The sequence below is a fragment of the Corapipo altera genome, unplaced genomic scaffold (assembly GCF_003945725.1).
Source record: "Corapipo altera isolate COAL_440 unplaced genomic scaffold, ASM394572v1 49, whole genome shotgun sequence".
Lineage (NCBI taxonomy): Eukaryota > Metazoa > Chordata > Aves > Passeriformes > Pipridae > Corapipo > Corapipo altera.
In genome coordinates, this window is record NW_020884879.1 from 14,573,234 (window position 1) to 14,585,313 (window position 12,080).

General features: G+C 44.6%; 2 protein-coding genes across 6 annotated transcripts in view; both read right to left on the reverse strand.

The window, feature by feature from the left end:
• Nucleotides 1–11,478, reverse strand: part of LOC113944876 — a 28,147-nt gene extending 16,669 nt beyond the window's left edge. For all 4 annotated transcript variants that reach the window (XR_003526860.1, XR_003526859.1, XM_027638507.1 and 1 more), the window contains exons 1-2: nt 11,468–11,478; nt 10,366–10,368 (exon numbers count right to left, since the gene is read on the reverse strand). The gene's annotated coding sequence lies outside the window, so the exon portion shown is untranslated. The remainder of the gene's footprint in view (nt 1–10,365; nt 10,369–11,467) is intronic.
• On the reverse strand, nt 2,200–8,962 carry TCF24 (transcription factor 24). Of its 2 annotated transcripts, none has more exons than XM_027638509.1 (4): nt 8,894–8,962; nt 6,747–6,821; nt 5,474–5,883; nt 2,200–3,169 (listed from the first exon to the last, which is right to left on the reverse strand). In XM_027638509.1, exons 3-4 carry the CDS (start codon nt 5,855–5,857, stop codon nt 3,056–3,058), a joined length of 498 nt encoding a protein of 165 aa, XP_027494310.1. In that variant the 5' UTR covers nt 5,858–5,883; nt 6,747–6,821; nt 8,894–8,962; the 3' UTR covers nt 2,200–3,055. The 2 variants fall into 2 exon arrangements, with proteins under 2 accessions (XP_027494310.1, XP_027494311.1); XM_027638510.1 differs by having other exon boundaries at nt 6,747–6,825.
• Nucleotides 11,479–12,080: the final 602 nt, after the last annotated feature.

Here is a 12,080-nt window from a genome sequence, read left to right on the forward strand (position 1 = left end):
TGCTGACAATAAACCGAGATCTTTTAGGTTACTGCGTGAAAAATGCCACCTTTCGGTAGCAATGTGTAAACATCGCACGCCTTTATTCCTAAGGCCTTGCGTATTTCCAGTGCTAAATGCCAAACTCTTGTATTTCAGCATACGGGGATATTAGCTGTTCCTAGAAAGTTGTCATATTAGAACCAAACATGTTTTAAACGAACAGGCTTAGGGGCTCTGTTGTGTTCCTGGTGTGGAAATTGCTGATAGACAAGAGCTCTCGTACTGGTCGAAGGGAGTGGGTTGCCTTGCCTGGTGTCTTGGTTCTGGAAGGAAAGGAATAAAAATTCTAATGCAGAATATGTCTCAATGAAAAAAAAAAAAAAAACCAACTCATAAGTATGGGGAGTTCTTCTCAAATGAAAAACTGCTGCTGTAATTCTGCATATCATTGGCTTTTAATAAGTCTATAAAATGCTGGTAAAGTCCTACGGATGTGGCCACAATTTCTACAAATGTTGTGGGTACAAAGTAGCTACAATATTTGCTGCTCCGATCCTCTGGCTGTCTTCTGAGCATTGTAAATTCTCCATTGTGAATACTGCAAGGGTGGTGGAGAGCTCCAGATTTTACCGTATGTTTTTAGTGAAAGTTGCTCTGGCTAGTATTTTTGTTTTCCTTTTTTTCCTAGATGTCATTTTAAAATTTAAACTGAAGTCTTCAGAAAGAAGACAGCATCTATAAATTCAGAATATTATCATGTACAATGAGAAACTGATACTGATCTTGCAACTCGGTGATAAGTGTCAGAGTAAAGATGTGTTCTCTGTGCCACCCATTCTTAACTTTCCATGTTTTTGACCTTTACTATTGTGAATTTTCCATGCTTAATCACAGGTCAGAAAAGACTGAGTCAGCATTTGACCGATCACCACCTTGTCAATTAGACCATGGCACTAAGTGGCATGTCCAGTCTTTTCTCGAACACCTCTAGGAATGGTGACTCCACCACCTCCCTGGGCAGCCCGTTCCAGAGCTTAACAAGCTTTCTGTGAAGAAATTCTTCCTGATACCCAAGCTGAACCCCTACTTCATGAATAAGCAGTCAGAATCTTTCAATTACATTTACAGGAAGAAGCCTTTAAAACCAGGGAGCTGTATTTTTTTTTTCCTTTCTTGAATTCTGTCTCTTCCAGGTGTATTATTTAAGAGCCTATGAAGTAACCAGCACCTCTGGGCTAGGTAAGCTCATGCAGCTGATGAAAAACATCATCCCTCTTTGTGTTCTCTCCACACCATTCTATTATGCACAATTCATCCACATCTTGTTTTTACTGTCAGATGGTTGCTGCACAGAGCAGCTCAGGTTGGACATGGACTGCCAGCTGAGGTTTCACTTGCCCTTCTTCCCCTGGCCTGATGTGTTCCTTTACATCTCAGTGACATACAAAACTGGTTTGAATTCTCTGTGCTTCTGAAGTGCAATCTGTGTTCTACACCCTCATCTTGTGCATGGTGCGATCCTCCTGGAATCCCTGGCTGTCCTCTCACGCCTTCATCTTAATTATCACCCCCTTTGCCACTCCTTCACATCTCCCTGTTAATAACTCCAAGTACAAACAGCTGTCCCACTAACAAGAGGTAGTGCTAACCCACTTTTTGCTACTATGGAAAGTACGTATAGTTCTTGAAAGTCAGACATTCCTCTATGAGCAGATTCTTTTCTATGCAAAACTGCCCTTTTGTACTTAATTTGTTCACAAAATGCTGTACCTTTTGTATTGCATGTTGCTCTGGCTATGTAATAATCATCTTCTAATAAACCACTTACAATTGTAAATAATATGCCTAAAATAAATATATATATATATATATAGAATGTATTCAAAATATTAAAAGTATGTTTACCATTTAAAAGAACAATCTTCTTAAAAGCTCAGGATGCTGCCAGGGTGCTGGAGAGCTCCAGATTTTACCATACTTTTTTTAGGAAAGCTGGCCTGGCTAGTATTTTTGTTTTCCTAAATGTCATTTTTAAATTTAAACTGTAAAGCCCTTAGAAAGAAGACAGCACCTATAAACACAGAATATTACTATTAGAAACTGTTGGTCCTGTACAATGAGAAACTGATACAGATTTTGGAACGGAGAAAATATATAATGTTCATTGAATAATATTTAATAGAATGTTTACCTCAGCAATAACAAACCATATGAGAAGTACAGTGTTTTACAGAACAGATACATCAGATGACATATGTGCATATAGTTTCAACTTTTCTTGCCTAAATATAGAAGATATTTAAGTGAACAAGTGTGCTATGAACAAGCCAACACTTTGGGCTCATTTGCATCAATATGTGAACCCGCTGAAAGCCATGGTATTGTGAGCAGACACGTAGCTGTGCTGGGGTAACAAACACACATTAAACCCCATAACATGCAGCACAGTCCTATGGATGGATACAAGCAGTGCCCAACACACAGCTGCCACATACAGTGCTGTGTGCAACACAGGTTTCATTACATTTTTACTTGAGGTGAACATGCATCCACATTTCCAGCAATAGCTACATACATGTCGGATTATCTGAAGGGTAAAGCTCTGACCTGATGGCTGTGATCAGGGAGATTTCTGCCACCAGCTTTAAGCAGTGGAGAAAGTGCATGTGGGATTGCAACTGCTATTTCTAGACTTGCCCTTTGCCTGTCACACAAGCCTGTATTGCTCTCTACTTGGTCAGTACCACTGCTCCTTCTCTTCTCTTTTCCTCAGCACTTGTCCCAGAGGGAACAAGGATACCTACTCTGCTGGCAGGTCTGCCTTTGGGCTGCTGCTCCTGTTGGTGGCTGCAGTTGCCGCCTCCAGATCCCCTCATTCGGATCCCAGCAATGTCCTCTGATAGAAATGCATCATGTTAACTTAATGAGGTATTAATTACATTTAAGAATCAATTCATTCTCCTCCACAAACAGTATTTCAGGAATTATAGTTTGTCTATAGATATTATTTTTTAACTTAAATATATATATAAGGTGTAATAAATAACAATTTTTTTAAAAGCAAGAAGGGAGATTAGATTTGTGAAGTTGTTGATGTTTCCCCATGGTTTGCGCTGTCTCCTTGTGCCGAGTGAGTCAGAAACTGTCCTGTGGCTCCAATGTATAACCTGGAACGCATGGGCCACTTCTGTAAGAGAGGAGACAAGCACTGAGCTGAGATACCTGGGAGCTTTGCACTCTGACTGCAGTTCTCAGCACAGCTGATGGAAAAGCGTTGATGGAATCACAGTACGAGAAAATAGGAAATTATTGCTATCACCAGACATTTCCCATTTTGTCATTTGTTGGAAAATATTAGGAGCTTGGTAAGGAAGCCTCAGCCTGGATATTTGCTTTGGTAATTAATCTCAAGGCACAGGTCCCAGCCCTGCTGTGATCCAGCAGACAGGAGCAGCCTGTGCTGGTCAGTCATCCTCGCACAGTTTGTGTTGTGGATGTTCTGTTAGAGTAAAACAAAACGTTCCTTTTCAAGGCACCAGGGATACTCCAGGGATACACCTGCATCTGCAGGGATTGCAGCCCTATGTGCACACCCATCTGTGCCAACTCCCACAACACTGACCACAGCACAGGGGCTGCTAAAAACTGTGTGGTAAAGGGAATTGAATGTGGTTGCTCCTTGGCAACACTGGCAGCTTCTTGTTCAGCGATTTCAGATGCGACAATTAATCTTTCCACTCACTGATTTTTGGAATCATCAATTACCCTGGTGTTAAAAACTTACTCTGACATCTTGAGTTTCTTAACCCCAGCAAATTATTTACTGCAAACAGTCCTGCACCTCTGGGTAAGAGAAGCTTAATACTGCAGTTACATCTGAGCTCTTTTATTTAAAGACTAGAGCAGCAGCATATTCTGACTTGGAAAGACTGTACAATCTCATTTAGTAATTTTGTTTCAAATATGATGTTATGGGTTTATCACCAATGAGACATCTGAGTTTAGTCATTAATTATATTTTTCATTTGGTGTACGCACAACTGTACTTGAATATTTTACTTTTCTCACTAATTGCATTTACTGTACTTGATATATCAGTGCAGTTAAAGTCTTTATCTGTACAGGTTGTCTCATAACCTGCACTTTGGGGTTTTTGGAGCACCTGCTAGGATTTGTTTGTGACACTTTCATCCAGTGCCAACTAAAAAAATGCACTTACCACCAGGAATAGTAGAAATATTGGTTAGGCTGATAGAATCTCAAAACTAGATGCATTGAAATGAGATATAAATAAAATTATAAAAAAAAATAGCTTAATTGAATCCAATATTGCTCTATTCCAGTAGCCTGGGAAATGCACATCTGGATCATTTAACTGCTGTAGCAGCTGTTTAAGAGTATTTTTCTGCCATTAGTAGTTGGCAGCTGACAAAGTGTACTTGTGTCCTTTCACTCTGACTGAGGAAACTAACAGAAGCTATTTTGAACTTATTTTGAAATACATAATAATATTTTTTTTACTTAAATTATAGCCATCTTCTAATTGATGTAGAGGTTTTGCTTTCTTAATGAGCCTGCTAATCATTTAAATGGCCCCAGAAGCCTGTGTTCACATCATGCTTTTTACAGCAACCAACACTGTGAACAAGGAACTCCCTGTGAATTAGGCACTTTATAGAAATTAGCGATTACTTCACAAATTTAACTTAATTAAATCATTCTGAATTCAGACTCTTAAAAAAAAAAAAGGAAAAAGAAAACACCCCAGCGCTCTAAGTCATTCCCTGTGACCAGTGCCAAAGAAAATATCCCGTGGTATTTGAGCCCCATCAGTCAGTGAGCAATGCATTTGGAAACAGTTTCCAGCCCCAGGCCCTCTCCAAGAGCAGTTCCCCTTTCTCATTACTTCTGTATCACTGTGATTATTTTGATGAAGGGAAGACTGTATACCAACTAGACAAAATAAATGCTTCATAAAAGCACTTTTATGGAAGGAATTAACACATGGCTGGTAATTAATGCCACCTTCCATACTGTGGCTGCCTCGGCAGGAGAAGAAGAGCAGGCTCAGCCGTGGCTGGGGTCACTGCTGCGGGACCGTGCATCACCTCACCACAAACACACGCTACCAGCAGAAACCAATGGGTCTGGTGGGAGACCACCAAGGTTTCCATATGGGGAACATGGAGGCACCAGTACTCCTCTGGTGCTGCCCTCTGCCTTCAATTCCAAGGGACCAAGTCCCTCTAAGTTTGGACCTACATTATTTTTGATATTTTGGTGGAAAATCCCTGAAGCTGGAGGGACAAAGCTCCAAAATATTTCCATCAGGCCTCTAGCACCTAAGCACAATGGTTGGTCCAGACAGGATTTTCTTGTATTACCTCTACCAACAATGCATGAGTTTGAAATCTTTAGTTTCATCTACATATCTAAGGCCAATGTACTTCTCCACTGACAGAAGGTGGTAGCTGCTGCTCAGCCCTCCTACCTTGACAGGGTGGAGATATCCATCCCCTCGGAGGGTGCCCAAGCCCTCTCCCGGTGACTCCTCTTCATCCTGCAGGCTGCGAGTGAGGTGCGCGATATAGGTGGTGGCCAGAAGGAGCACATCCAGCTTGGAGAGCTTGGTGTCGGGCGGCACCGAGGGGAGAGTCTTCTGCAGCTCGAGGAAGGCGTGGCGCAGGGTCTGGACCCGGCTGCGCTCCCGAGCGGCGTTGGCGGCCGCAGGTCGGCCCGGGGGTGCCCCAGCCCGCTGCCCACCCACCAAGGCAGGGCAGGAATTGCCGCCGGCAGCAGAAGGCAGCAGGGAATCGGGCTCTACGCCCGGGCTGGAGATCTCCTCGCTGCTGCCAGCTAAGTGTCCACAGTCCATTGGTGACTTCCCTGGCAGGGAGGGTCCTGCAAGCAACAAGAGCATCTCTAAGGGCAGCTGCTACAGTGCGCCGAAACTCTCTAAAAACAAAGATGATCAGAAATGCAAGCGCTGCCTGTGCCAGGAAAAGCTGGGATGCAGCTGTGCGAGCTGCTTTTCTACTGGCTGCTTTCAAATTTGATTTCACACAGGCAGAGAAACAGAAGTTAAACTCTTCAATGATTGGGATTTAATAATTTTTGTTTGAAAGTATTACACTGAGCAAATTTTTTGTTACTCCTAGCCCAGAAATGGCTTCTGAGAAAATCCAACAGGCAACGCTCAGCAGCACTGACACAGTGGTTTCCGTTTACAAATTACTAAAAATTAGGCTAAATGCAATTTTTAAAACATATTCTTCGTATGGTTTGGGATGTGGGACTATTTTTGTATTTTCTATTTAGCTGCAATTATTTTATCAACAGTCTCACAGGTGATCAGTGCTTCATGGATTAGAGAAAGAAAAATATCATTTTCAGATGCAGCAATAAGTGGAGCCACAGAGCGTGGACTCAGCTTTTGAAAGGCAAAATTTGGTCCATAATTTTAAAGGATCAGGAACTGACTTTTCCTGTCGTCCCACCCCTAATGTTACTAAAATAATTTCTGTGCTTGTTCTGTATCATCTACATTTTCGAATTTCAAAAGAATCTTTTAACCTCTATTATAGCCATTGGAGGGCAAGAGAACCTTTTGAAAACAATGACAAAAAACTTATTTTGAGCAAAGCTGAAAATAATGTCCACAAGGTCAGTCAGTTCTGCCTGTAATAAAACTCAAAATCTTTTAATTAGTTCAGTTCCTCGATCAATATTCCCCAAAGTGTAGCACTTCTTAGCTGGAATAATACCTGATCCTGTTGTCCTCAGTCAAGCAGCCCTCCTGGTAGTCCCAGATTTCAGCTTTCAGGTGTTTCTGTGACAGTCTGGCTAGACAAGGGCAAGGACAAGTTATTAAACCTTTTAATTTCATAAAAAACCTATGTAATATTAAAATTTTAAATAAAATTGGTGCACATAAATGACTGAAGATCTAAATTTACAAGAACTGGGTCTTGATTTTACAAAGCATTTCAAGCACACTCGGAAGTCAAAGATTTCTAGCAAAAACAAGGAAAGGTTTCTAAACAATCCTTTTTGCAATACTTTGATGGTATTTATAAGATATTATTATTGTTATTTTTTCAGATGTTCTATTGTGATTAATTTGATGTTAATCTGGTTCACAGTTTTATCATGTCATGGTCTCTTCAATATCAGTACAGGTTAGACTGAAATTATTTGTGAAATATTCTGTGCACACTGTAGCTGTAAACCAAGGAGAAAACATGTCACTCTTCTTTTTTCTTGTAGTATTTATGATTGATATAAAATAAAGCTCACATTAAGACTACATGAGCTTGTCTAGAGCAAGGTCTGAAAAACGGTCCTAGCCTCTAGTTTAAAATAAAAAAAAAACCTATGTGCTTTTTTTCTTGGTGTTTTCTCATTGTGTCAGGCACAGTCAGATCTGGATGCATTTTAGTTTAAAAAAAATTATCATTGCAGAGATGACATAAAGACAATCATTAAGACAATCATGAAAACTGACAGAAGTTTATGTTTGTCAGCAGGACTTTTCATTTGCCATACCATCTAATTCCCACTGATACAAGGAAGTCTTCCCTGATTACTGGAGAAGTCCAGAATATCCAAGGATATGGACAGACTGAGTTTGTAAAGATACCTGCTCCTCCGATGAAATACATGACTAAGGCTGATTTACACACAGTTTTGATTTCGCCGTGCTGGTGTATAACCAGATTTAGAACTGGAATACTACACAGTAATGCACGTACCTAAAAGCCTCATCTCCTTGGGTGCCCCTTGGAGTGGGAGTTTCTGTTTTAGGAGATTCACATCTACATCAGATGAAATCCTAGGCCTATATTAAAAAAATGTAAAAGGTTTCATCTGTGGAAATCAGAGATTTCACTCTGAATTAAAGTTCTCCACTGTCAGACTTCTTATCGAGTACAAACAGCAAATGATCTGTGAAAATCTGCTATGCAGAAACACAGGATCTGCTGTAGGTATGTGGATATGTGTAGCCAAACCACGGTGATTCCTGCACCAGGATCTCCTCTGTTGCACCCTGGGACTGGGCAGCATCACTCTTCTCCCCGGTGTGATCAGGACACACACTCTGGGTACTGTGCTCACCACAAACCCAGGAGTCACCAAAACCTCATGATCCAAAAAATGCTGCTGAAAACTAAAGTAAATAAAACGCCTCTGGGCAATAGTCATCTTCCCTTCAGAATTTTACAAGAAAGAGGGTTGTTATTACCGCAGTCGTGGTAATTTTTGCAAACATCCACTTGCCGCCTGATGTGCAGAGAGAACTGGGGCTGCGAAAGTAAGTTAAAGTATTTGTATTGTTTCTAAAACATTTCTAGTGCAATATTTCTAATGCGGGCAGATGCATTTGTGTTTTAATTTGACATTACAAAGACATAATTGGTCTAAAATCTTTTACCAAAACAACCGGCACGACACTAATTTTAGTCTTACATTCCATGTGAACGAAACGGCAGTGAAGGCAACCTGCCCACACAGGCAAGGAAAAGATGGAAAACGCCAGAGCAGAGCACATAGGCTGAAAAGAAACGGGTGGAAATCTCAGTTAAACTTTTCCGTTGTTCCTTGGGGGGGGAGGGGGGGGGGGAATATAGTGAATCTGAATTATTTTGCATCGGTTTTAAAAAGACCTTGCCCTCTACATAACTCTGGTAACAGGTAAGGAAAATCCTTTCTGTGGCGCAGGGAAATAGAAACTTGCCTTACGATGTGCGAGGGTAGCACCGGCGCTCACTGAGGAGCTCGCGGTGACCCTCGCCTGCTGCCCAGGGGTGCGGGACGCGGCGGCTGCTGCGTCCCCGTCCCACACCCCGCCGGGCGAACCCGGCTCCCCGCGATCCGGCAGGAGCTCGCAGTGCCCGGCCCGGGATGAACTTACCGTTCCCGCCCAGTGCTGAGGGGGACAGCCCGGCGCAGCCCGCTCCGTTCCTTCTCCTCTCCTCTCCCGTCCCGTCCCGTCGCGCCCCGTCCGGCCCCGCGGCGCCGCTTATAAGCCGTCGCGGCGGTGGATGCAGCGGGGCTGGGTCGCACCTGGCCGCCGGGCTCCCCCCGCCAGCCCGGGCGGCAGCGACCGCCCCTTCCCGGGCGGGTGGGTCATCAATCACGGAGCTGTCGGGGGGCGGCAGCGCCCCACTCTCCCCTCGCTCCCCGCCCTCCGCCGGCCCGGCCCCGGGTCCGTGCGGGTCCCACCGCCGCTCGCCCCGTCCGCGCTGTTTTTCTTAGGATAAAGTAACGGTTTTGCTGGAGGAGAGAAATTTAATCTCTGGGCTGGGAGCGCAGGCGATGATGCCCTGCTAAAAGCAAGTCCTTTCTCCCCGCTCCGCCGCCGCTTCTCCGGCTCGCTGAGGTTCCCGGGGCCGAGAGGGTTCCCCCGGGTGAGACGCGCGGAGGGAGCGGGGTCGTGGCTGCCCAGGCACCGCTCAGGGGCCCGACCCACACGCGTGGGTCCAACGCGGGATGGAAACACGAACGGGATGAGGCGAGCCCGGGCGGGAACGGGGAGCGAATAAAAATCAGTAACAGGGAACGGGGAGCGAATAAAAATCAGTAACGCTAATGAGAAGGGACAGTCAAAATAAATACCGGGATATAGAATTAGCTCAGAATAACATTTGGAACGAAGCCCGATTGTGCGATAACAGAGACACAATAAATCAAGCCTCGGGAGCAGTGGAAAAACAAAGTCTGAGCGATTCGTTACCGGGTTTGCAGCCAAGAAAATTAAGGACTTAAGCTTCAGCGATAATTGGAAGTCCCGGTAAGGGACAAGCCCGGTGAGGACCTGGCGGGGGCAGCCGCGCAGGGGGAGCCGGACACCTGCCCTCCGCCCCGGCCCCGGCCCCGCAGTGCCCGGACAGCGCCCGCCGCAGCCGCCGGGCCGTGCCAGCAAAACGCTCCAGCCCGACTGTTCCACCATCGCCGCCCTGAGGGGTACGAGCAGGGGCTGCCCGCGGGTGGGACCCCTGCCCTGCCCGGCGCCCACCGCCCCGCCCAGGCCCTGCCAGCCTTTGTGCTCTCGGGCTGGTACCCACAGCACCGCGGAGCCGCGTCCGGGCCGGCCGACGAGGGATGCTGTCGGCTTTTCTGAAGGTTCTGAATTTAAGTACTAAATTCTAAATTAAACGGAACTAAAACTGAAACTGTGTGTCAGCGTTTACCTTTGCCTGACGCTGGCGGCCTCGGGGGGGGTTCCCTTCATCCATCACGGGCTACTCTTTCAAAAGCTACTCTGTCGGTATGTACAAGACCACGATGATGGACTTCACCTGCACCACAAACCATTCTTTGGCCTCCCGGGGCCCAAAAGAGTGAAGGCTGGGGTTCCCTGGGTGACAGGGAGGCATCTCCAACCAGCTGTGCTGAGCCACGTTTTGGCCTCGAGGTTTCCAACACTGCCTCCAGCCCAAGTGAGAATTGCTGAATCCTCTCTGCAGCCAGACACCTCTATGCTCAGCCAGCCTCTGGGGCTCAGGCAAGCTTGGACATGTCCTTAAAATTATACTCAAACATCCTCACTGTGGTGTGATGTGGGAGAACTGACCCCAGATTCCCTGGGGAGCAGGGAGACTTGCCTTCCAGCCCCAGTTCCACTGGGGCTCCTCTGTCATTCTGTAAGCATCGAACATGCACTGACTGGGTCCAGCACACAAGTCTGGGGTACCCCAGACCCATCCCCCAGGGAGATGTCCTCAGTTTGCCTGCCCAAGTGCCTCCCCAAAGAGGTGTTCTCACTAGGCTATGGGACACTTAGCCGTGTCACTGACAGAGAACTTAACAGCAGGTGTCCCAACTGCCCAGGACTTCCCAGCCACCCTAAATTAGCAGATCTCTGGTGCTGTGCTCTTCTTCTCTGCTCTGATGTGATTGATGACACAATATTATGTACTTTTTTGGCTTTCCCACTGTACACACACTGTGTTCTGCCTCAGTGCAGGAAATCCAATGGAAAGAGCTGGAAGAAAAGTGGTGATGGAATTCCCATTACCGTCTTTTTGACAGCGCCAAAACCAGCCTGCTGCAGAGTGCACTTAGGGAAGTGGCATGGTGAGATTTGTGGTCAGAGTTCAGAGACACCACCCTGGCTGCTAACCCTGTTACCATAAAAGAGGTGCTTTAGATATATTTAAAAAAACCCCAAGGACATATAAAAGTAGAAATAGTTGTTCTTTGGTCCATGAAGATTTTCTCCCACCAGATGACTCCACCGTTATAACCACAAAGACATCTAGTGATTTTCTTCTATCAACACACTATTTAAGTCTAAAACTGTAACAAGCTGCTGCAGCTGTTTCTTCTTCTTTTTTCCCAAATGACTGAGAATTACTTTCCTGCCTTACCTTCAAAAGTACATTTCAAATCTGAGAAATGCCAGAGCCACAAAAGAGCCAGATTTTCAGCGTGATTTAGGTAAGAAAAATTTCTACCAGAGACAGAGTGATATTTTTCCAGGTACACTCTGCTCCCTTCATGTCAAATTATTCTCTGGTTTTATAGCTACAATTCAGCATGAACGTTTAGGGTATTTCTTTCCAATTTGTTCATTTTATCTCATTCCCATTACTGTATAAGGGTTTCTCAAGTGTATTTGCCTACTGGTTATCGGTGTCTGATGGACTAGTAGAAATGTCACTTGTCCAGATAAAACCATTCCTGCATGAAGCCACACATGGACTGTATCTGGTCAGGTCCCACAGATTCCAACTCTAGCCCAGGAGCAAATAAAAGGCAGGACACAGCCACAGAAGAATAAAAATATGTTGAAATTCAGAACTTCTGCTTCTTGGGGAAATCTCAATGTTTATAATGGGAATGCATTCCAAAGCCAAACAAGTACTTTGAACATTTCCAATTATATCCTTTTTCCTTTTGTCTCAAATACCATGCTGATATTTGAATTGTAGAATATGGTGTATTGTAGAACCATAGCATATTCTGCAGTTATGTTAAATACATTACATCACAGTGTAGCAATAAACCTTTTATTGTATTTTCTCAGTAATAATTACTTTCAAAATACATCTAAAATACATATCAGAAGGGCTCCATTCTAGTGTATGGGTGTGTAC

Bases quoted from the DNA above. Each gene is read 5' to 3' on its own strand.
- TCF24 (XM_027638509.1), bottom strand. From the start codon at position 5,857: ATGGACTGTGGACACTTAGCTGGCAGCAGCGAGGAGATCTCCAGCCCG. The intron at 3,170-5,473 runs GTAGGAGGGCTG...CCTCTCTTACAG, and splicing joins GATATCTCCACCCTGTCAAG to AAGTGGCCCATGCGTTCCAG.